The sequence below is a fragment of the Crinia signifera genome, chromosome 1 (genome assembly GCF_055691185.1).
Source record: "Crinia signifera chromosome 1, ASM5569118v1, whole genome shotgun sequence".
Taxonomy (NCBI): Eukaryota; Metazoa; Chordata; class Amphibia; order Anura; family Myobatrachidae; genus Crinia; species Crinia signifera.
The window spans coordinates 376,327,952-376,352,282 of record NC_139217.1 but is presented as its reverse complement, the minus strand read 5'-3'; the positions used below and the strand labels follow the sequence as shown (position 1 = coordinate 376,352,282).

At 45.7% G+C, this 24,331-nt stretch overlaps 1 protein-coding gene across 3 annotated transcripts in view; it reads left to right on the top strand.

Moving 5' to 3' along the window:
* The window catches only part of CUX2 (cut like homeobox 2), a 374,431-nt gene that overhangs the window by 299,841 nt on the left and 50,259 nt on the right, over positions 1–24,331 (top strand). For all 3 annotated transcript variants that reach the window (XM_083151418.1, XM_083151419.1, XM_083151420.1), the window contains 7 exons: positions 708–824; positions 7,664–7,855; positions 11,283–11,341; positions 18,741–18,789; positions 18,887–18,986; positions 21,964–22,602; positions 23,573–23,674. In XM_083151418.1, coding sequence (XP_083007544.1) covers positions 708–824; positions 7,664–7,855; positions 11,283–11,341; positions 18,741–18,789; positions 18,887–18,986; positions 21,964–22,602; positions 23,573–23,674 — 1,258 coding nt within the window. The remainder of the gene's footprint in view (positions 1–707; positions 825–7,663; positions 7,856–11,282; positions 11,342–18,740; positions 18,790–18,886; positions 18,987–21,963; positions 22,603–23,572; positions 23,675–24,331) is intronic.

Genomic DNA, 24,331 nt, shown 5'->3' with positions numbered 1-24,331 from the left:
TTATCCATGTCAACCTAATGCTTGTCAACCTAATATCGACCTAATGACCCATACACGGTGAGAGGTGGAACACTGTATCGGAAAGAGTAAGTACTGTACATGACATGCTACAGAGTTATGTAAGCGAGAGGCGTGTGGGGAACCGTCCAATAAACCGTGTCATGCCATGTGAAGTCGGTGTGCATGTGTATAGACTGGGCTGCTGTTAGCAGTGGTGCAACTATAAATGAGGAATCATTACTTACATCCTTACATAGAAGTTGTGCACTTGATATGCTGCTGTACCTGTACCTCAGGGATGGGGAACCTTCAGCTCTCCAGCTTTTGTGAACTACACATCCCAGCATGCCCTGCAGCAGTTTTGGCATGGACACATAGCAAAACTAGCAGGGCATGCTGGGATGTATAGTTCAACAACAGCTGGAGGGTCAAAGGTTCTGTACCTGAACAGACCTTCCTTGGTTATGTTATGAAGAAGTCTATGAAAATAAAGCTGCTTCTGTCCTAGCAGTGTCCCTGGTTGTCCTTTGTAGTAAAAGGCTCTAAGCATAGGTTGACTTTTGGATGAGAATCTGAGTAACCAGATTTTAATAAGCACAACTGCATCACACAAGGATGTTTACTTATGATTTATCATTTCAAAGTTGTTATAATCTGCAAATATTTAACTTGCGTTGATGCTTGCTGTCTTTTTCACTCTTTTACAGAGAGCAGAATCTGCTCAGAGGGAAGTTGAGAGTCTCAGGGAGCAATTATCATCTGTAAATAATTCCATTAGACTGACCTGTTGTTCTCCGCAAGGATCTGCTGGTCTAACGTCTACAGTAAGTCCGTGTCTTGGGATCTCTGTAGGAAAACATTCCTGTGGTGTGCCATGCATGTTTCATTTTCTGTTAATAACATAATCAGCAAATAACAGGAAATGCTCCTTTAATCTTTATTATACCTAGACTAATATGTATTTATCATTTATTTACATTTACTTATATAACGCCATCATATTCAAATACTCATATGCATGTATTGTAAAGCTTTTATTATAAGACCGTCAAAGCAAAATGAAGCCGGCTACATCTATTACACTATAAAATCAATACACTACTTCAAAAGAGCCATTTATATCCCATTTATGGCCCTGATTTGTAGACGGACTCTGTACACACAACAGCTGTTTCCAGAGGCATGGGGAGGGTGGCTCCGGTGGAGCTGGGAGGAGAGAGACGTGCCGGCAGCCCCCTCTCCTCCGCTGCGTCGCAGAACAGGAGGCAGAGACTGCTGCGTCCCTCTAAAAATGGCTACCACTTTGGAGGAGACAGGCACTAGAGGTCCTGAAGGAACTTGGGGGGGGGGGGGCTGAAAAATACAGTACCCTTGCTGCAGGCAGTGCCAGATTAAGGTCTAAATGGGCCTTGAGCTGAAAATTATCAAGGGCCTATTATGCTCAATAATAGGGGTTGTGGTCAGAACCTAATAATGTGGGGGCGTGACCAGTGTTCTGGTTGGGTGGTCTGCTCATGGGTGTGTCTCTTTGTGTAAATACTTTCAACTAATTATATATGTCTGGAAAAGGCAGGGGGCAAAAGGTGCACCCGCAGGATGCCTAAGATACGTTCGGGGTGAGGCGGCACTCCAGTCATAAAAAAACAACATTTCAGCACCTTTTATGTGGTCACCTAAGTTTACCACACCATATACCCATTATACAAATCATGCAACACAATAGTAACTCCCTTATACTGTACTTGCCTCTTACACATTATGCCACATGGAATGAGCCAAAATTCACACCAACTGAGCCAAAAGTCACACTAAGGCATATGGATTGATTCAAAATTCACATTATGCCACACACAGATTAAAGCAAAATTCACATTTTGCCACATGGATTGAGCCAAAATACACACTATACCAAATGGATTGAGCAATAATGCACAATATGCTTCATAAACAGGGGCATTGTGCGCCAAAGGGGCACATTAAAGATTTACACCATAATGCCCCTTACATTTTAAGCCACACACCATATGTCCATTACGGATTATGCCAAACACCATAATGCCTATTAATAATTATGCTACATAAGTGCTGCTTACCTACATGCTCATTGCCAGGGTTTCCATGCTCATTGTCAGGGGTTCCATGCTCGTTGCCAATGTGGGATTAAATGCTCATTGCCAAGGGGGGACAGTGCCGCCAGGCAGATATGACAGCCATTGACAGCTGGGCAGAGAGCAGGGGGCTGCCCGGCTGTATTCAGAGCACTGCAGGTCCCAGCTATTTGAAATAATACCCCTTTCACACCAGAAAATGCAGAGACTTACCTGGGTATATGGTCCCAGGATCATGCAGGGACATTCCCAGTCTGGCTCCTTTTACACCAGCCTAGTCCCTGCACTTTCTGGTGTGAGGGGGAGAGAAAATCACCCCCTTTAACTAACCAGCTATATCTTCGGAACCAACTGACCCATTTACATAAGACCAGTATCATATTGAAGAACTTTTGAGTGGGCTCCAAATGATTTTGGGCCCATGAAACTGGGCCATTTGCTTCCAGAGAAACCTGCCCTCAAACAACATGAACAGCCATGAAATTACATTTCAGAAATGAAAAAAAATTGATTTACCCGCAATATCTCTGGAACCAATGAACCCATATTGACCAGCCTGGTATCAGATTGAAAACTGAGATCAACCTCGAGCTTTTGTGATGCCGTAGGTGGAACTGGCAGCCGTTGGAACCAGGTGGGGGTCAGAATTAGCGGGTCCCATGTTATCCTATGGGGAATACATTCCAGCTTTGCCTGGCGGTATCTCCAGTTCCGGGAGGGCTAGCGTCGCGGGGACAGGCTCGTTGGAAAACCCCAACCCTCAGCTACAAAATGGGCCTATTTGGAGAGTGGGCCTGGAGCTGTAGCTCCATCAGGCCCATTGTTAATCCGGCCCTGGCTGCAGGCATCATGTCATCTGCTACACCTCTGGCTGGTATCAGGGATATCCTAGGTACTCTTTACTTAGAAGGGCGCCCATCATGGCCATCTCGGGCATTGAATGCACTAAAAAATCGGGTGCGATGCGACCGACGAGATGCCCGAGATTTCCCATAGAGAACAATGTTAAATGTCTCAATTGACCCAATTTTCCTGTTCAATGCCTCAATTGACCCAATTTTTCCATAGGAAACAATGTTAAATGGGCCACAGAGGCCAAATAGGCACCCTGAAGTGTATAAAAGCCACCCGAATTGTTAACGCCACCCCACGATCAACGTCAACCCGAAGCGTGGCGAGCAGCGGCGGTACGCGTCCTACGACCTTTTCATACCCCCACTATCCACGTCGGCGTGGAGTTGAGAATAGAAAGTGTGGCGAGCGCAGCGAGCCACCGAGCCCGAAGCGTGGCGAGGGGACGCAGATACCTTCACAGGTATCCGCGTCCCCTCGCGGGCTTCACAGCTGTCCGCGTCCCCTCGCGGGGCTCGCTGCGCTCGCCACACTTCGGGCTCGGTGGCTCGCTGCGCTCGCCACACTTTCTATTCTCAACTCCACGCCGACGTGGATAGTGGGGGTATGAAAAGTTCGTAGGACGCGTACCGCCGCCCCTCGCGGGCTCGCTGCGCTCGCCACGCTTCGGGTTGACGTTGATCGTGGGGTGGCGTTAACAATTCGGGTGGCCATTATACACTTCAGGGTGCCTATTTGGCCTCTGTGGCCCATTTAACATTGTTTCCTATGGAAAAATCGGGTCAATTGAGGCATTGAACAGGAAAATTGGGTCAATTGAGACATTTAACATTGTTCTCTATGGGAAATCGCGGGCATCTCGTCGGTCGCATCGCACCCGATTTTTTAGTGCATTCAATGCCCGAGATGCCCGAGATTTTTTACTAACGATGCCCACGATCAAAATCGTGGGCGCCGTTCTAAGTAAAGAGTACCATATCCTATTATGCCTGATAAAACTTTGAGTGCAAAAAAACCCTCCTGTCTTTGCAATTTTTTCCAATCTTGTACCGATTTGTTTTTTTTTTTTGTTTTTTTTTATCGGGTTATCCAATATGGATCACCCTTATAAAAAGCATGAGTTCTCACCAAAACACACATGTTTTCGGCCACAGCAGTCCCATTTTTGTTGGAAAACGGGCTGCCTTTTCGGGATTTTGCTTCACCTGCCGGAGGTGGGCAAAACAATATCCCCCCGATAAGCCACGACATGGACAGAATTTCAGAGCTAATTATACTGTACAGCATTGGGTGAGTCTATTCCCCATGCCAACATTGCCGTAGTCGGGATTCCGGCGTCAGTATTTCGTCCGTCGGGATTCCAACCGCCAGCATATTGACCGCATCCCTTCCTGCCAAGGAGGGCACACAGTCAGATCACTCTGTGAAAGCATCAAACATCTGAATAAGCCGCAACTCACATAGGATGACCAGTCCCTACACTCAGTCGGGGCCATGAAATATGTGTCAGAAGATGCACACCCTGGCCAAGGCATGCATACAATGCTGGGCCCCATGCCCCTGTTTTGTTGAATGGTACTTGCTGCTGCCTCTACTTCACCATCCCAAATGTCACCGCACATCGTTCTGCGACTTGGGGAAACTGTGAGCCACAACACATGGCCAATTTGTCACATTTGGTATTCACCTGCCATGGCTGTAATACATAAAGCATTGGGTTTATTGTCCATCATTTATTGAAATAACACAAAATACAGTATATTATTATTTAGAATGGATTTAATTATACTATAAATAGAAACCAAACAAGAAGCCAGTGAACATTTTACTCATATAAGGATTGGGATTGGTGGGATGCTGGGATTTAGCCCCCCCCAAATTTCCATTTAAATCCCAGGATTTCAGGGTTAGGCTGCAAGTTTAATGCCAGGCAGCGTCTGAGCTCCCACTCAGATGCTGCCCAGTTTCTCCTGTCCGTGGCTGTGACTCTGCGCAGTGTGACTTGGTCCGAGGTCACGCTGCACCCAGCTCCCGGCCATACTGCCTGCCCATTATTTTTTTATTAGGGAAGCCAATCCTCGGATCCTGGGAATCCCTGGATTGAGCATTTTTTCAATCCCGAATCCTGGAATTAAAAAAATGCCCTGGGATTGGCATGAAATAATTATAATAAGTCACAGCATGGTATGTACTTTGTATGGGTTGGGTATGAAATCCTGACAGTGGGATCCTGGCTGTCAGAGTCCACATGGATTGTAGTAAGTATTTTATCCTACACCTAACCAAGCCCTTCCTCACCCTAAGGGGGGTATTCAATCTGGGCCACTATTTACGACGGGGGAAATAGTGGTGAACGCCTATTCAATGCTGTCTTTCCTGACAGCATTGAAGAGGCAGATTGACAGAATGGGCCCGACTTTAAAAGCAGTCGGGCCCGTTTTGTCGATTTCGGCCGTGAATTGTCGCAATCGCGGCCAAATAGGGTCAATCCACGGCCGTTTATGCAGACACGCCCCCTTTTTGCCAATTAAAAAGTGGGACATTGAATCGCACCTGGCGATCTGCGGTCGAACAAAACGAAAACAGGCCAGGGTCACGGCTGTCTGGCCAGATCGACTGTCGTGACCTGGGATTGAATACCCCCTAACTCTTAACTTTACTAGCCCCACAACCTTCCATTTGGGATCTGACTGCCAGAATCCTGATCACATCCCCTTTAGGATTTATACATACTGAAAAAGACATACGTTTGGTACTAATAACATATAAATGATAAAAATGGTATACAATTTGTGCAGCGGCGTAACTAGATTTCCTGCGCCCCCCTGCCGTCAATGCAGGAGGCGCCCCCCCCGTAAAAAAAAAAAATGGAGCGGAGCCGGGGTACGCCGGGGGGGGGGGGGGGGTTTGTGTTTCTGTGTGTGTGTGTTTGTATGTATGTGTGACGTGTTTGTGTGTATGTGTGTGTTACCTCTGGCTGGCGTGGCCGCATCCGTCTGCGCCGGGTCCCGGGCGGCTCTCCCGTTACTGCTGCTAATGAAAAAGGTGACACTTGGAAATTGGCTGCCCCCATACGGCAGACGAAAAACTGTCTGCGGTATGGGGGCAGCCATTTTCCAAGTGACACCTTTTTGTATTAGAACAGCGCTGCGGCTGCCGGGACTCGGGAGAGCTGGGACCCGGTGCACTGCAAATAAAACCACCGGCGCTGCGGCAGAAGGCAACCAGTAACTATCGTCCCGCAGCCCCCCCGGCGTCCACATACCCTCAGCGCCTCCCCGCCACCGCGGGGGCTGCGGGACGATAGTTACGCCACTGAATTTGTGGAAGAAAGCTAATTCTCTGCTGTTCATGGCTGTCTGATGAATGCATACAGAATACAACTCATTTCTGTGCACTGCTATATTAGTGTAGAAGAAATCTGGAGAATACTGTAGATCACACGTTTCAGGAGTAAACTTTTTTTGTTTTAAAATATTTCCCAATGTTCATAATGCTTTCTGTCAGCAATCCAACTGGGAGAACACAGCCTTGCTAAACCTTGTAATAGCCAAGAAAAACTAACTTTGAAAAGAGATGATTGCATACAGTGGCAAAATGTATAGCACCTAATTAAGTTAATGTTACATTTCCCCTTCAGAGAGGGTATGGATCTTTGGATAGACATCAACTAGGTCGACAATCACAAGGTGGACATGACTGAAGGTCGACATAGGGTTAGGTCAACAGGTTCATTAGGTCGGCATGGGGAATGTCGACAATCGAAATGTTCGCTCGGCACACTATTATATTCTCCCACTATGTCCTAGTGCATGTCAACTAAAAAAAAGGTGAAAAAAACCCATGTCGACCATTTGACTGTCGACCTTCCCCATGTCGACCTAAAGGTGTGTACACACGGTTCGATTTCGATTCGATTTCTATAAGAAATGGACTGTTTGACCTGCTCTAAAGTTTTTTTCTACTCCTTTTCGATTTCCACTATTTTCTATTTGATTTTCTATTCGATGTGCATTAGATTTGCTATCAGATCAACACCGGCTTCAGGCAGGAGATGGACACCGAATTGAACGCTGCAGTGTACACATTAGATTTGCGCTAGCTACTATTAGATTTCCACTATATAGTCTTGTCTGCCAAGACAATTTTTGTATTCAATTTATACTACATGGGAGCGCGCATTGTGATCGAATGTAGAAAACCCATTTGATTTTCTATTCGATTTTGCGTCTATAAGCAGACACGAATAGAAAAATACTGCACGTCTCACCTTGTGGATGCTCTATAATGCTTGTGTCCACCTAATGACCCTGTCGACCTAACCCCATGTTGACCTTCAGTCATGTCGACCTAATGCTTGTAGGACCTAGTGACCGTATCGCCTGAGAGAGGTTACTTTGTGTGTTTTAGACATTAGTTACCATTTATCCACAATGCTGGACAGTGGTAAGACTGTCTGCGCACGCTTCTCTGCTGTAGTGCTTTCACTCATCAAGTAATTCTGCTTATAGAAAATGTCATTACTCTTCATTTCCAGAGTAACACATTTTCTGCGTTATTGCCTTTTATTACTTCAGGGTAGGTAACAGGATTCTAAATGTAACCAATGATACTGAACATGTCTTTAATTGTCCATTTAGTCAAAACCATGGCAACAACAAGCTTTTTAACTTTGGGGGGATTTCTTTCTTTTTTTTTCTAAGGACAAAACTGGCTTCTCTCTGTGTTCTGGTTCTCATCTAGAAGCAGCATTAGCTTCTAAAGACAGGGAAATTTTAAGGCTCCTGAAAGACATCCAGCACCTCCAGAATTCTATACAGGAATTGGAAGAGTCTTCATCAAATCAAATCGCTGAACTCGAACAGCAACTAATCATCAAAACAGAGGCCATAGAGGTACAGTTGTGTAATGGCATCTAGGGATGTAATGAGTTGCGATGATATTGAGGGGGTGGTCATGCAAGGGTCAAGCAAACCATATTGTTCTATATTTTATACATACAGTACAAGAGATGTCCAGATGTGTCCTCATAAATCTAGAGATGCCCTTCGCGAGTGAGTTATCAGGTCCTATGAAACTCAGCTGACATTGGGCATCTTTTTTTGTCACAAAAATGCACTGAAATGCATCTACAGATGGAGCAGCTCTCAATGGAGCTGCTCCTGCTGATTGAATTGCCATCCGACGCGAGACGCTCACGTGCCCTTTTCTGTCAGAGCCCTCTGCCAGCTCCCTATAGCCCCCCAGACCCCCCAACTCGCCCTGTCTGTCTCCCTGAAGTGGAGACGGGCAGGGAATCCGCTCCCCGCTGCCATGCTGATGCACGAGAGTGTGAAACGCTTGTGCGTCCCCATTAGTTGGAGCTCCTGTGCGCCAGCTCAGGAGATCTGGTGATTCTAAATGCTGGCTGATGGGCGCTCCATCTGTAGGATGCACCAGGAGACTGTGCTGACTAATTTGATAACAGATACTTGTCTATTGTGTGTGTGTGAGTCTATATAGCGCACAATGGAATTTAATAACAAGGTCAAAGGGTTGGAGCAAAATGGATTACATCATCTGCATAGGGATAAAGTTGATAAATTAGGTCCTCAACTTGCACTCCAGGAAAATCTACAGTAGCATAGAACTTATTGGCCAATGGTTTAATTAGAAGATTAAAAGGTAAGAGGAGACCGTGGACATACTTGACGGGAACAATTAGAAGATTTGAAATGATTTGGACTGGAAGCCATTAATAAATACCCTAGCTGATGGAGAACTGCAGTGCGTAGGGAAGCCAATCCCGGGACATTTTTTTTCAATCCCGGAAATCGGGATTGAAAAAAGCTCAATTCCGGTATTCCCAGGATTGGCTTTCCTAATAAAAAAATGTCCCGCATATTTACCTGCGGCTGGGAGCACTGTGCTGACGGGATGCTGTGAGGCCGGTGGAGAGCACTGCGGAGGTGTGTCAGGCAGGCGGGAGGGTGGGCAGCTGGAGCAGGGCCAGGGAGCAAGGCTGTGGGCAGTTAAGCGGATTGACTGTTCGGCCTTCGCAGCATGACCTCTGGCTGTCACGCTGCACAGAGCTGCAGGCCGGGCATCGGGAACTGCCGGGCAGCGTCTGAGCGAGTGTTTAGATGCTGCCCAGCGTTAGACTACGCATGCGCATTCTAATCCCAACATTTTGGGATTGGAAACCCCAGTCCAAATCCCACCGATCCTGATCCTGAGATTGCGCTAAAACAGTAGCAAGGATTTGATCTTGAAAGCTGGTTACACACTAGATGACAATGAAAACGATGCTGAACCATTCATGTTATCTTTTGCACAGACAAATGGTTTTGTGTGTTATACACTGAGCGATTTCACAACAAATATTGTCAGTGGCCACATCCAGGAGTGTAGCTGTTGATGATGAGATCCTCAGATTGGGCTGCATTTAAAGACAACAGAGGACATCAATAATGACCTGGGGGTGAGCATAACTAACCTGACCTGGGGTAGTGGGGAGTTTGGCTGGGGCGGTACACCTGCCAAACCGTAACGCAGGTGTCCTAAGGCAACCTCAGGGAGGACAGAAAACCTCCCGTGGAGCCGAAGGGATATGTGAATAATGCGTTCCATGGCTTTCTTCATCTCTGTGGAGAGAGTAGCAGGTGGTCGGTTCTTTTTTCCTGGTGGGCACTTTGACAAGGCATCATGACAAGCCACCATCATTCCACCAATGAGGTTCAAGAACTCCTGCAATCTCATTTGCCCTTCTGGTCCACGGGAGGTTTCTGTCCTCCCTGAGCTCGCCTTAGGACACCTGCTTTACGGTTTGACAGGTGTACCACCCCAGTCAAACTCCCCACCTGCCACTGTCTGTACACACTGGACTGGACTGTATGCATGAAAATGTTGTTAGCACTATTCGTTATTGTGCATATTATTAAAAAGATTGTCCAGTGTACACCCCTTTAGTTAGCACAGTTCTAAAGAGAAGCAGTGCAGTCACCGGGAAGAAGAGTGGCCATTGCTGAGGCTGCAGATAATGCGGGTGAAGAGGAACCAGATAACTGGCTGCATGCCGGTAGAAGGACGGGGTTATGTGCTCACTCCTCCCACACCTCGCACAGGCCATGCCCAGACCCTTCCAGCCAGCTGCTTATAACTACTGGTGTCCTCTACCCACAGACAGGCTGGCAGCTGTGAAGGGACTGTGAGCTTCCAAGTGCCAGTACTGGTGTACGTACAGTATGTACACACGCACTCACACCTAAGTACTCAGCAGCAGGAGTTCCAGAAACCCGGTAGCTCCGGTGTGAGTAGCAACTGCCCACCTCCCTTTTTAATCAGGTCCTGGTGTCCTTCATTTTAACAGACTTTTAATTAGTTATAAATAAATGTGCTTGGCTTTAGGAAAACTGTTTAAAAGTGATTGCATCCACCATGTCATACCAAGTGATCTCCATACATGCAGATATCACTGAGCATTTTCAATTTGGTAGAAACAACAGATCTTAGAAACGGTAGAAATGAGAACATCCTCTGGGCATGTATCTCCGCACTATTAGCTTTGTCAGTTTTACAAGCACTGTCAGATAATGGTGTGAGTCTGTCAAAGTGTATGTATTGCACTATAAAGGTGTACATAAATGGCAAAGTTCTCAGTGCATGTATCGGTGAGAGAGAAGGGGCTCACATGGAGACTGCACACGCGTTCTCTTCTCTCTGCTCCTGTCTTCAACCAACTCTGCTCCTTTGCTTTTGATCACCTGCATCGGCTGATGGCCATTCCTGCATAGATAAATAGCTAGTTGGCCAGTCTGTACAACATCACTGCGCTATATCTATTGAATAGAAATTACACTATGAGGGGAATTCATTGTTTACCACTTTCCAATCTCCCGTATAAATTGACAGGAGTACATGGGCTGATATTCAATTGATGATTGTTATCACGCTCATTGCACTCATTTCAGTTAAGGTTTACCCACATAAAATGGCTAAACCTGACTAAACTAATAAGTGCAAAGCAAAATGTCCCATTTGAACACGCAAACGGTCTCTTGTGCTCATTTCAGCTTACCACCCCCCAGGGGATGCGAGCGGAAATGCATGTGTCAGCAGCTGATTGCACTTGAATGGAGTAACAATTGAATATGTAGAGGGGAATTCAACCGCTTCCTCGTCTGTTGGGTGACATCTGCTGGCGAGGAAGCGCTTGAATTCCCCTCTACATATTTAACACATATCATATACTGTATGTATGTAAATTTAGAAACTCCACCATGGAGCTTGCAATCTGACCTAGTGTGTTAGCTGCATATAAACCATTTTTTTCTTCCTCTTCAGAAACTGGAAGAGAAGTTACAAAATCAGTCGGATTATGAAGAAATTAAAACTGAGCTGAGGTAGGATTCATACCTCTCCTTGTAAGTCTGCTCTCTATCAGCCTGATTAATAATGTGCCATGGGGAACGCTGCACGTTCCCAGCTTTATAATGCAATAAATAAGACAGCAGTGTCACTAGGGGTTGTTTATACCTATTACAATGCTGTATATATTTACCTTTCTGTCGAGCACAAAAAACCTTTCCATCTGTTACTTTATAAGACCAGAATATAAATCTGCTGTATGTGTTAGCAACGACAAATGCATGCCCACGAGAATTAACATCATCTCCTTATAGAAAATTGACTAACATAATAAAGATCACGCTCTCTGTTGATTTTTGTAACAGTATGTTCATAATCATTCTTTAAGTTTTACATTTTGTGCATATAAATTACTATATATATATATATATATATATATATATATATATATATTCTGCAATGATCGGCATAAATCATTGTAAAGAACTGAAGAAGAAGAATTACACATAAAAAAGCTACATCAGGAGAATGTACTCAGAAGTATATACACATTAAATAAAGGGGCTGTGGTGTTTAACAATGATTCCACCTGGATTCACATTGAATGAGTTTTAAGTAACGGTCCCTGCTGCGGATACTGACTGGTATATGATCGATTACCATATATCAAAGTATAGCCAAACTATGAGCTGCCTGTAAAAAGTGTCTAGAAACCAGTTGAAATAGATGTACGGATAGCATGTCGGTGGACCGCCATTCTTTTATTTAGTGTACAGTATGTTTTTAAGACCTAACTAAGCCCAAAAGGGCAAGTAATCATATACACAATGAACTTAGTAGTACAAGTTACCCCATAATGAATGGAATACTTCTTGCAACCCCTCCTAACATACATATGGATAGTGGCCCTCTGGTTTCACAATGTCTATATTTGAGACGTCGGTCCTCATGGCCCAATCACTTTCCATCCCTGCAAAAAGTTGTTTCCAATTACTTCATATCTTATTTCTTTGTTGCATGTGTCGGGCATTATAATTGGTTGCTTTGTGTTGTGTTAAAATGTCCGCCTTCCATTTACACTGCATCACCATTGTGCTCTTTGAAAATGTGACAGTTGGTGAACTCTCCTTGTGCTGGCTGATCTGGAACATGTGACCTGCTGGTTGGTCTGGAAACTGTCCATTGTTTACAGCCACACTCTAAGCAGGGATTCTTCATCTGCTAAGGCAACGAAAAGGAAAATGTTTTGCATGGCAAACCAGGAACATTAGCGAGTATTAAATGAATTACTTATGCAGAGTATTTTACTCATGCCTTTTTTCAATGTATGTTTTGAGATGCTGACTGCTAGTTAGAGGCTTTTCCAGTAATGAGGAGTTCTACTTAGAGGATACATGTTCCCCCAATTCACAGTGCTAGCTTCCACTATCTTATGTGCAGATTCCATCTCCATATTTTCTGCAATGTATGTGTAGGCAGTCAGGGCATTGATGCCTAAATCTTTGCTGTATTCCGTGCAGATGCTGGAAGTTTCCGATTTGATTTGCATGGTTGCCCAGTGAGACCTGCTCTCGGTATAGGGTGGGCATTACGGGACCCATTGTGACTTGGGAGGCCCATGTGTCCACACACCCTGCACTGTTTGCAGATATGCCGCTGCTGTAGATGCCAAACCAGAAAGTCCCCCAACTCATCATTCTGATAATATGACCCGTTTTCATTGTAACAAGAGAAGATACAAGGAATAAACAATCTAAGGCTCCAGCTTTCTTAAGTTGCCTGTTAAATGTGACCTTGGAATTGATTTAAAACAATGATTAAACACACGTGTAACACTACGGGATTTACTGCTTCCTTTCCCATGGATTCTACTAGACAAGCGTCATAATTGAGTTTCTCTGTGACACATTGGTATAAATAAGAAATTGTGTAAAAATATGAAAACAAAACCAATTACAGCAGTGGATTTTCACATATACTCTTCATTGGCTTTATCATTATTATAGTTACCTGTAACACTTACAGTATATTCCTGCAACACAACCTTCTTAGCAGCATGCCCTATCTATGCCCCTTCACACTGCTTGCCAATCACTGCTTTTACCTAGGAAATATCTTATTAGCATAAACTTTCCAAATGGGTTCTGGGGATTGGTTACATAGTTTAGTGTAAGGGCAGTATTCAATGCTCCCAATTCACTGTTTGTTTGTTTTTTTGTCGAATCGGGCTGTTTTCACTCCTTGCGGTGAATCTTTTTCACTAAAATATTATTCAATATGAAATATCACTATGTGCAGCGAATCCTGTTTAGGATTCGCTGCACATTCGCAGGGCTGGAGCATCCAGTGCCAGATCTCCCTCTCACCCTCTTCAACGCCTCAGGGGCTCGCTGTCCCTGACGGTGAATTGTAACCACCGCAGGGAGCCGGGGGATGGCGGCAGGCAGGGAGATGTAAGCCTCCCTGCCTGCCCCAGAATGTGTGTGGGAGAAGGAGGGCTCCTGGCAGTGGTGTGCGGTGGAGTGAGGCAGGTGAGGCACAGCCTTTCCTGTCATACTCACGTATATGCCAGAGTTTTGAACTTATAAAGTATGTAAAAAATACAAATAATATATTGTGTCCAAATCTGGCTCTGGTACTTCCCAGGGACTCCTCAGCCATTCACCTCACCGCACGTCCCTGGCTCCCGGGGACACAGGCAGCAGAAGCTGGTAGGGGGTGCTGGTAGGGAGCCACTGCACTGGTCCCGCTCGTGCATATGTAATGAGCGGGACCAGTGTGCAGTGAATATTTAATGAGTGGCTCCCCACCCCCTGCTGGCAAATGTGTAAAGCAAAAAAAATTAAATATATATTCATGTGCTGCAAGCACATGAATACAATTAGCATGCCCCTTCACAGAATAGAATTACTGATTTTTTTTTTACACTTTATTTTAAAAGATCGCATTCCAGTTCACCTTAAAAGATGTCGAATGCAAAACGGTGAAAACATGTCGAAAATCATGCTGAAAGCAGTTCTCTATCCTAGCGTTGAATACACTTTCGGCGAATCCAAGTGAAAACCCCATTGAAATACACCAGTGAATTGCAGCGAGCATGAAACGGAGAACTGGCCGGCATTCATTGTTCGCTTTCGGCAAACAGTGAACATTGAATAGGGTGAATCAAATTTTCAGTGAAAAAGATTCACCGCAAGGAGTGAAAACAGCCCAATTAGCCGGAAAAAAAAATACGGTAAATCGGGAGCATTAAATACTGCCCTTAGAGTGAATGAATTAATAAGCAATAAGTGGATCCATTCCTATAGATGCCGCCTTAGAGAGTCCACATAAAGAAAGTCTTTAGTAAAGATGTAGATGTATAATTACCACAGTTTTTGACCATTCGGGGAATTAATCCAGTTAGGAATGCATAACAGCAGAATCCTCCATAATGGCAGTGTGGTGGATGAGGGAATTCCTCTGGAGTAGCAGTAATGTGGAATGTAATATCTGAATGGCAGCTGGTCTGAATCCAATGGGTGCAAGCATGTGCAGGTAATCTTTTCCTCCATATGCATTTCGCTGTAGCAAGGCACATGTGACAGGTGGCCCCTGTGAGTGCAGTCCACCACATACCTGAGTATGGCAACGGCAGGGAATGCAGCTCTCTTCACGGCCCTTGTTAGTAGATGGTAGACACTGGAGGCAAGAGATAGGACACCCCAGGGAAAACTCACCAAGAAAGATGGCAACCACGGTTAGCAGCAATGAGTATTTATTAAATAAAGACGTTATGCAATTGCTGCAATACCTTCAAAGACTTTATGCAAACATCACATGAAGTAAAAAAACAAAAAAAAAACATTTCTGTCTGAGTTTAGCAGCCAATGAACACTTCAAAAGACAAGGGCAGATCGATACTGTTCATTTATGATTCCTCATCCAAAAAGACAATAACTTTTACACTTCTATATGTATAATGACATACCATAAAGACTTCAATAAGAACTGACCAAAGAACGTGATTAAAGGAGACACTCTTAAGGCCCCCATACATTAGGCCGACTTGTCCTAGGGACAAGTCGGACCCAATTTACCTGCGAGCCGCCCGGCAGCTCCCCGGGAGGCTCACATACAATTTGGCACTTGATGTGCCATTTTTACATGGGATAAATCGCATGCGATTTATCCCATGTAAAAAAAACCCCGGGGAGCTGCAGGGCGGTGAGCAGTAGTGGGGGCGGGCAGCGGCAGTAGTGGGGACGGGCAGCGGTGGTGGGGGCGGGCAGCGGCGGCGGGGACGGGCGGCGTTTGCGGTGAGCGCAGTGTACTTACACATAGCAGCAGCGGCGGGGACGGGACGCGCAGTGGCGGCTATTATATTTTTAAAATACTTGTCAAATGACCGGCCGCTCTCTGATTGGCTGAGAGCTCTCCGGCCAATCAGAGAGCGGCCGGTCATTTGACAAGTATTTTAAAAATATAATAGCCGCCACTGCGCTGCCCGTCCCCGCCGCTGCTGCTATGTGTAAGTACACTGCGCTCACCGCACACGCCGCCCGTCCCCACCGCCGCTGCCCGCCCCCACCACTGCTGCCGCTGGCCGCCCCCACTACTCCCCCGGTGTCTGTATGCATATGCCTGTCAGGTGGCAGGCATATGCATACAGGGAGGTCGGACGTGATCGTATGTACAGACCGTCCGACCTCCCTGATCCGGTCCGATGCGCACGGGACCGCGCATCGGATCGGATCAAATGTCACATACCTACGATTTTGGGCCGATTTCATCCGATTATCGGCACAAAGTGCCGAAATCGGATGAAATCGTCCCAAAATCGCATAGTGTATGGGGGCCTTAAGAAAAATGATGTCAGGAATAAATAGGACTAGCATTCAGTCACGTTACTGTAAATCACTTGCAATACTGCTGAATATCCGCCAGATGGCGCTATACCTTACACCAGTGTATCTTAACACTGTAGTCCCAGCTACAATACACAGTCACTGAGTTCAAGGAAAGGTCCCACGAAGATTAATCCTCAGGGGAAGGGTGGTCCTGCCTGAGTGTGCACACTACTATGAATCTGGCCAGAATGAATTAACAGTCCCCTGTTTAAAGGGGTACAGGCGAGCCCCCGTTACCTAGGGTGACCCTGCGGGTGATGCAATGGCCTTCTAAAAGACTTGAAGTAAACAACAACCTCTTGATGAGGGACAAGCAAGCTCCCGTTACCTGGGGCAACTCCTTGCAATGGATGCGCTAGAATGTTAATAAAGGAGTCTTGCACTATAATAAACCTTGCGATAGGGTCATGTATCCTACTGATGCTCCCTAACAATACCGAGGCTCCTCACCGGCCTCTCGTTGGCCAGGTGGGTGAAATCCCTTTTACTTCCTCAGGTCTGTGGGACTGCGACTGGAGGTGCAAGGCCCGCCTCAATAAATGGCTGGTGCGGAGGCAGCTATAGGACAGTCTCTGCCTAACAAAGGGGAACCGTAGTGGCCTGCTCCAGGGCCTGTTTCTCTGAGTATAACACACTGTCCTCCCTTTAGGGCTGGATGCAGGGGACAGGGGCGTCAGCGGCTTAAATGGGGTATGCGGGATGCCTTGAGGCTACTTAAAGGGGTTGGGGCCCAGTGTACCTGCTGTGTCTGCTACCGATGCTGGCTCCTGCCAGTAACGATTCTCCTGACTCACGCGGTTCCTGACCCCTGCCCTGGCACTTCTCCTCTGCCCGGATCCCGGCCTGCAGCTCCACCGCTTGTGACTGCCTCCTGGATCGATGCGCGGTCAGCGTCTCCTTCTCCCGGCTTCTGCTCTCTCTCCGCCCGCTGTCAATCATCAGCCTGGACTTCGCGATGGCGGCCGCTCTTCTCTTTGTTGTCTCTGGCTGCACGCTGCTCCTCTTCAAACGCCCACTGTGCACCGCTCTGCAACAACACAGGTTAGCCGTGCTCCGCTTCTCCCTTCTCAGCACGCTTCCTCTTCACGCTGCTCAGCTCTGCATAACTCCTTCACCTCTGACCTCCTCTTCTCCGTGCTCTCCTAGCCAGCCAATCAGGAGCCAGACATGCTCCTTGCACGTGAAAGGGAGCTGGGGCGCTTGCTGGCCAGGTTAACCCCCTCAGTACTGGGCAATGAGAATGGCGTCCCTTCAGCAGCATTAGCCACAATTGTTGAGCCCTGCTATCTCTCATGGGCAGCTTAGGGGCACCACTGTAGTGGGGTGCCATACACAGCTTTGTCAAAGCTCCTCAATGTACATGAGGAACTATCCAGTAAAAAAAAAAAACACAGATATGATGGTTCAAAAATGACATTCACTGGGGATCCAGGAACAAAGATTAAAAATGTTGCAAGGTCTGAGAAAATATCAAACTATACACAAGGGTAGAAAACTATACAAACTATACACAAGGGTAGAAAACAATAAAGATTATGGGTAACATTGGACCGGTCCTGGTTCCAAAAATACAGGGGTAAAAAAAATCTGGGGGTCCCCGTATTTTGAAACCAGCACCGGGCATACCTACAAACGGCTGTGTTACTTGATTCCTTGCAGTGTCCGCCCCCAGCTGAGTGTGTGTGGTCGGCTCCCTGACGCAGTGAGCTGGTCTCGATACTACCTTCAGCTTTCAGGAAAAAGCAGCGATTTTCCTCAAACCGGCATCCCTGGGCTTTAGACGCCAGCCTGTTAGGGTTAAAACAGTCCTTCATAACATTGCTTTATACAGGTGAACTACAAATGCCAGCAGGCCTCCCCCCGCATGCTGTGACTTAGCAAACCACAAGTCCCAGCATGCGGGGCATTAATGGGCCCACCTGGACTTGTAGTCCACCTGTAAAAATAATGATAAAATTAAAAAAACACACAGAAAAGTAGAACTTTATTACACACACGCAAACACACACCTCAATTTTACACCAATATACTAACCAACCCAGGGTCCAGCACTGCCCTCCCTTCTCCAGAGCCAGCTCACCCCTGCACTGACAGCGGGGTGAGCCGGCTTCCTCCAGCGCTGCTAACAGCTTCTATAGTGCTGTCCCAGCGCTACAGAGACTGGTAGCATGGTTGGTCGATGCTTCTCCATGGAGATGCATAGCTTAGCCCTGATTGACTCAGAAAAACTCTAAGTCAGACAGAACCTGAAATATATGACTAGGAAGAACAATTAACAGGCTTGGATGGGAACCACTGCTTTTAAGTCAGATATCTCCGATTTTTAAAATTCTTGTTCAGTCTAGGGCCCTTAAACTTCTGGGGGGGTTCTGGGTACTCAGAACCCCTCCCCTGCGTGCGCCACTGCATAATGGATATTGCTTTACTAACTGCTCCAAAATGGTTGATAATATACAACAGCCATGTATTGGCGAAACAATTGCTTTTTTACATTTAATGCACATAAAGAATGAGCTACAGTATGACGGTCTTGCTTCACTTACAGCATCCTGAAAGCTATGAAGTCTGCCACAGCCGGCTGTGACCTTGTCCCGGTTAGTAATTTGCCTAATATTGATAATGAAGTCGTTATTTACACATGACTGTTATATTTAAGATGGGGTTTTTTTATGTTCTGCTTACTAACTACAGGGGATGTCCAAGGCTGAAGATAACTTATCCATTAAGAAAGAAGCATTTTACCCATTGCAAAATTATCTTCTAGAAAAGCAGAGCACTGTGCCCAGCTGTGGTATGTAATTGGCACCTCTCCTGTTGACACATACACATATGCGCTGTTCCCTTTGTCACTGATACAAATCTGATCTTATGGTGTCATGATCTGGTTCTAGAACTCATTTACCAGCCATGGTAGGTCATTATCATGCCATTCAAATCTAAACTTGTTCTTCTGGATTTTGATCACATTCTTTTAAACCTTTAAGGCAGGGGTGGGGAACCTCCGGCCCGCGGGCCGGATACGGCCCCTGCACTCTGCTTGTCCAGCCCGCCCAGCTGCATATTTTATGGTTTAAGCAGCCGCCTTCCCGCCTGGCTATATTACTTCAGTAATATAGCTGTGCGGGCGGGCGGCTGATTAATAAGTAAAATAGGCGGGCGAGCGGTGGGCTGATTAAGCTTGATTCAGCCGCCCGCCGGCCTATATTACTGATTAATCAGCCGGCCGCCCGCCCGACAAGCAATGAATGTTCCTATCCTACCTATTCAGCCGCCCACATGGATGGCTGCTGCCGCGGGGAGATGTTAACACGCGCCCGCCAATCACAGTGGCTGTGGATGTGATGCGTCCACAGTGATTGGCGGGCATGATGCGGGCGGTAGGGAGGGAGACTGGTCGCCTGATTAAGGAAGGATCATTCAGTGCATGGGCGGGAGCATCCTACAACAGCCGCAGCAGCAGCAGCAGCCATCACGCTGTACTCCTACAACTAGTGTGTTAAAGGTACTGTAAATGCTGCTCCTCTCACCCTCCCTTATCCAGTGACTGACAGATCCAGGGGTTGTCATTTACCCCTGGATTCACACCCAAACAGGTTTATGTGATTATCTCTGATTATCATAATCAGAGATAATCACATAAACCTGTTTGGGGGTGACACTGCCACTTTCTCCACTTTTTATGAGTAAATGACAACCCCTGGATTAATGCTGTGAATTAATTAGCCAGCCCTGGTGTCTCTGGCCACTGTATATGCTGCTGCCCTGTGTATAATGCCCACATGTATATGCCGCTGCCCGTGTGTATAATGCCCACGAGTATATGCCGCTGCCCTGTGTATAATGCCCACATGTATATGCCGCTGCCCGTGTGTATATTACCCACATGTATATGCCGCTGCCCATGTGTATAATGTCCGCATGTATATGCCGCTGCCCTGTATATAATGCCCACGTGTATATGCTGCTGCCCTGTGTATAATGCCCACATGTATATGCCGCTGCCCATGTGTATAATGCCCACGTGTATATCCCGGTGCCAGTGTGTATAATGCCCACATGTATTTTTAAGGTGATCATTTTTATATGGCCCCCGAAGGGTTTACAAATTTTCCAAATGGCCCTCGGTAGAAAAAAGGTTCCCCACCCCTGCTTTAAGGCATAAACCTATTAAAATTTTCACATGTTTATGGTGTTACTTTTCTGGAACTTACGGTTAACATGCACAAATAAAGTCACTTCTAAAGCTCGCTATACACCACACTAACTTTCCGGCAACCATCCAGCTAAAATGGTGCCTCATATACCTATCCAACTTTTTCATCAGACCAGCAGACCATCCAACTTCTTTCCAACATGTGACATCACAGAAGTAGGCGGACATTGCCGGTGTATGTCTGCATTTTGTGTGGTGACAGTATGAGGATGTAGTAAAGAATGCTGTGTAATGACAGTATCTACAAGTAGTAATCAAAAGCATATTTGCAGTGTCGGTGTCATGTATAATAATATAGCCCTCTAGGACCCAACTGCTCAGCACCTCTAATATAACCACAAAGTACCCCCTAATATTTTATTATATTAGTGTTCATTTGAATAAGCAGCACTGAATGGGGTGTGACAGATGGTATAAAGGTGGGTGTTCTCTGGGTAACCTATGTCTCTATCTCCATGCATCCTCTCCCCAGCCTGCACTCCCCATTCCTCACTACCCCTACCCCCTCCTTTCTTCCAGCAGCATAACCAACAGTGCACGTTGCTTCTCACCTCCTTTGGCATCTCTGTCTTGGCTGTGGCGGCGGAAGCAATGGTTCCCTATCCTGGTTTGGGGTGTCTGACTGCAGTGCATGGTTAGTCTTACCTGGTGGGATTATTGGTGCCTGCAGGTTAGGTGACAGAGGCAGGTAATGGTGTGATTGCGGAGGAGAGGGGGAGGTCATGGTTTGATTTCTTTGGGGGGAAAGTCAGGTGTGTGTGTGCATGGTGCAATCATGGGGGAGCACAATTGCAGAGAAAGGAAGGAATGTGAGGAGAGCAGAAACTGTATTAAAGAGGAGACAGGGGTAGCCTGGCAGTAGTGTCTCTGACCTTACCCTCAGCTCTCACTTCACCACTGCCTCTGATTCTGGGATGACAAGCGCTTCTTTAAGTCCTGCAGCCACTGTGCAAGAAAAAGTATTGGACCACCCGGTGTTTCTGGTTTTTTTTTGGCTGATTGTATTGATAACTTTCTGATGTATGGCCCAAATAAGTGGTGCGAGGGGCTCTGTATCCATTGCTTATAATATGTGTATTTATGTGCACATTGGGAGAAATTTAGCATCATACTGTATCTGTATAGATTTACAGCCGTTAAACTGGCCATACATCTACAGATTGATTTTCAGATTGGTCTGGTTGGGACAAAAACCTGGTAATATCTGACTGACAGTTTTTGCCAGTTTTCCAGCATTTCAAAGCAAATGGTCAATTGTCATTTGCTCTCATCCATTACCAGGTTTTCGTTCCAACCAGGCCGATCTGACAATCAATCTGTAGATGTATGGCCAACTTTATACTAGTAAAGGAAAGCAATGTGGCTTATATAGTGTTGTCAGCACTGATTATTAAAGTAATTTCAGTTTTTAAATATATTGTTTAGCTAATAAAGATGAACAGTTAAAATGATTGTCCTACATTTGCTATTATGATTGCATTTTGCTGTAATTACTTCTTATAGCAGTAATTTTGCATATCTTATAGTCTTCTTCTCACTCTATCATCCTTTCTAGAGGAGGATCATTCTCGTGATGCCACAAAATTTTCTGCAGCAGCCGAGAGGTCGTACTCAGCTTCTCCACTGACCAGGGGCAGATCGTCCACCCTAAGTCCTTCCATATCAATGCTGGAGTCCCCGCTAGCAAACAGAGCTCAGAGGACTTTTTGCTTTCCATCCGCTTACTCCAACAATAATGAACAATTAGCTGGAGAGACACTTCGCAAGCACATGGTTAATTCACCATTGCTCAAAACCGAACCCAACCCAGTGCTATCATTCCCATCCACATTTTATACAATAAAGGCCAATCTACTTCCCAGCAATCACCAGTCCGCTGGAAATCAGGAGTCAAGTCCACTTAGTGAGCAGTCTGAGGGGACCAATTCCAGCTCAGTGGATGATGAACATCTAGATACATCAGAAATCGCCTTTCAAGTTAAAGAGCAGCTTTTAAAACACAACATTGGGCAAAGAGTATTTGGGCACTATGTTCTAGGGCTCTCACAGGGCTCAGTAAGTGAGATTCTGGCCCGTCCTAAGCCCTGGCGAAAACTTACCGTGAAAGGGAAGGAGCCCTTCATTAAGATGAAGCAATTTCTGTCTGATGAGCAGAATGTTCTGGCACTCAGGACTATTCAGGTGCGGCAAAGAGGTGAGTGCTGGCACTTCACAACACATCTCCAGTCACCTTTATTACAAAAGAGTGTAAGTTTCTCACATAAACAGGGTCACATGTTACAAACAAGCCCAAGCCTGCTTGCTATACTATCCTACTAGAACTGTAAAAATATAAGTAAAAGAACCCATAGAATGTGGTACAGGTTGAGTATCCCTTATCCAAAATGCTCAGGGCAACGAGCATTTCGATAAGGGATTTTTTCATACTTACCTAGTCCCCTGGTGGTGCCCTGATGGTCCCCTGATCGTCCACGGTGTCCCCCGGCGTCCACAGTGGCCTTCATAATCCTCTTCAGCAGCATCTCCTGTCCCAGGTGTGCAGTGCACGAGTGCGCTAGAATGCAAGTGATGTCACGTGCGTGCATTCGCGCAATCACCCCTAGGACCGGAGATTCCGCTGAAGAGGATCCCGGAGGCTTCCATGGACATCATAGGGACGAGGTAAGTATGAAAAAAAAGGGGCTGGGGGAATAACAAACATAAAACCCAGAAACATTCTGAAAATCCACAGTTTTCGGAATATTTTGGTTTTTGGAATACACGGATAAGGGAGACCTGACCTGTTATTACATGCAACTAGTTTAAAATACTGTAGATAAAGCTTGTTAAGTGGGCCCACAGCCTGTAAAGCGACAGAAGCTGATTGGTTTGTACTTTGTCTTTCTCCAGGCTGTGACAAACCTCTCTATTAGACTTTAACCAGCCTGCTGCACACTTTCATTTGAGAGGCCACACTGCTTTTCCAAATTTGTGGTGATGGAGGTCATACTCACAAGAGATAATCCTGCACAAAATGAACTCTACTTTAGAATTAATATAATTTAGAGTTTATGCTAACCAGGCTGGAGCTTGAAGCCATAACTTTCCCAGATTTAAAATAGAAAATGCATCATAATGTTTAGCGTTCACAGGAAGAACTGTAATCACTCTTTGCTGTTACTCAGGAAGTATTACACCAAGAATCCGGACTCCAGAAACTGGATCAGATGATGCTATTAAAAATATTCTGGAGCAAGCAAAAAAGGAGATTCAGTCCCAGAAAGGAGGTGGGTTTTACAATCATTTTAATCTATGTGCACTAACTTCTTATTAATGGAAACTCCTGTTATAAACATTTATGCATAAGCTCATGTGACCGAACACCAGTACAATCTAACCTAAAAAGAAATATACGCTCTTCAACATTAATCAAAATGCACTATGCACCAAACATTTATTATTTATTAACAGTTTCTTATATATCGCAGCATATTCCGTTGCGCTTTACAAAGGAGACAGTGATACAACAAACAGGGTATTTACAGACAGTCAAAATCATGTGTATATATATATATATATATATATATATATATATATATATATATCCACAGAGTAGTGATCGGCACTCGCCAAGTGGCGTATGTTGAGTATGCCTTGGTGCCTTGTCCTGTGTGTGGCACACAGTAGTTAGATGTCGGATTGGGGACCGGCACTCTTAGGACTTGACCAAAAGAAACAGGCAGACACGGAGGTCTTAAGCAACGTTTTGGTGTATTAGGACCGTTATATATATATATATATATATATATATACTCCGCGCTATAGGATACGTTACACATAACGCCTGAGCGCTGCGTGATTCTGAAGCACCAGCCATCTTTCCAGGAAAGTGTTACCATTAACATGTGTCTTATACTCAAAGCGATGTGAATAAGACACACAAG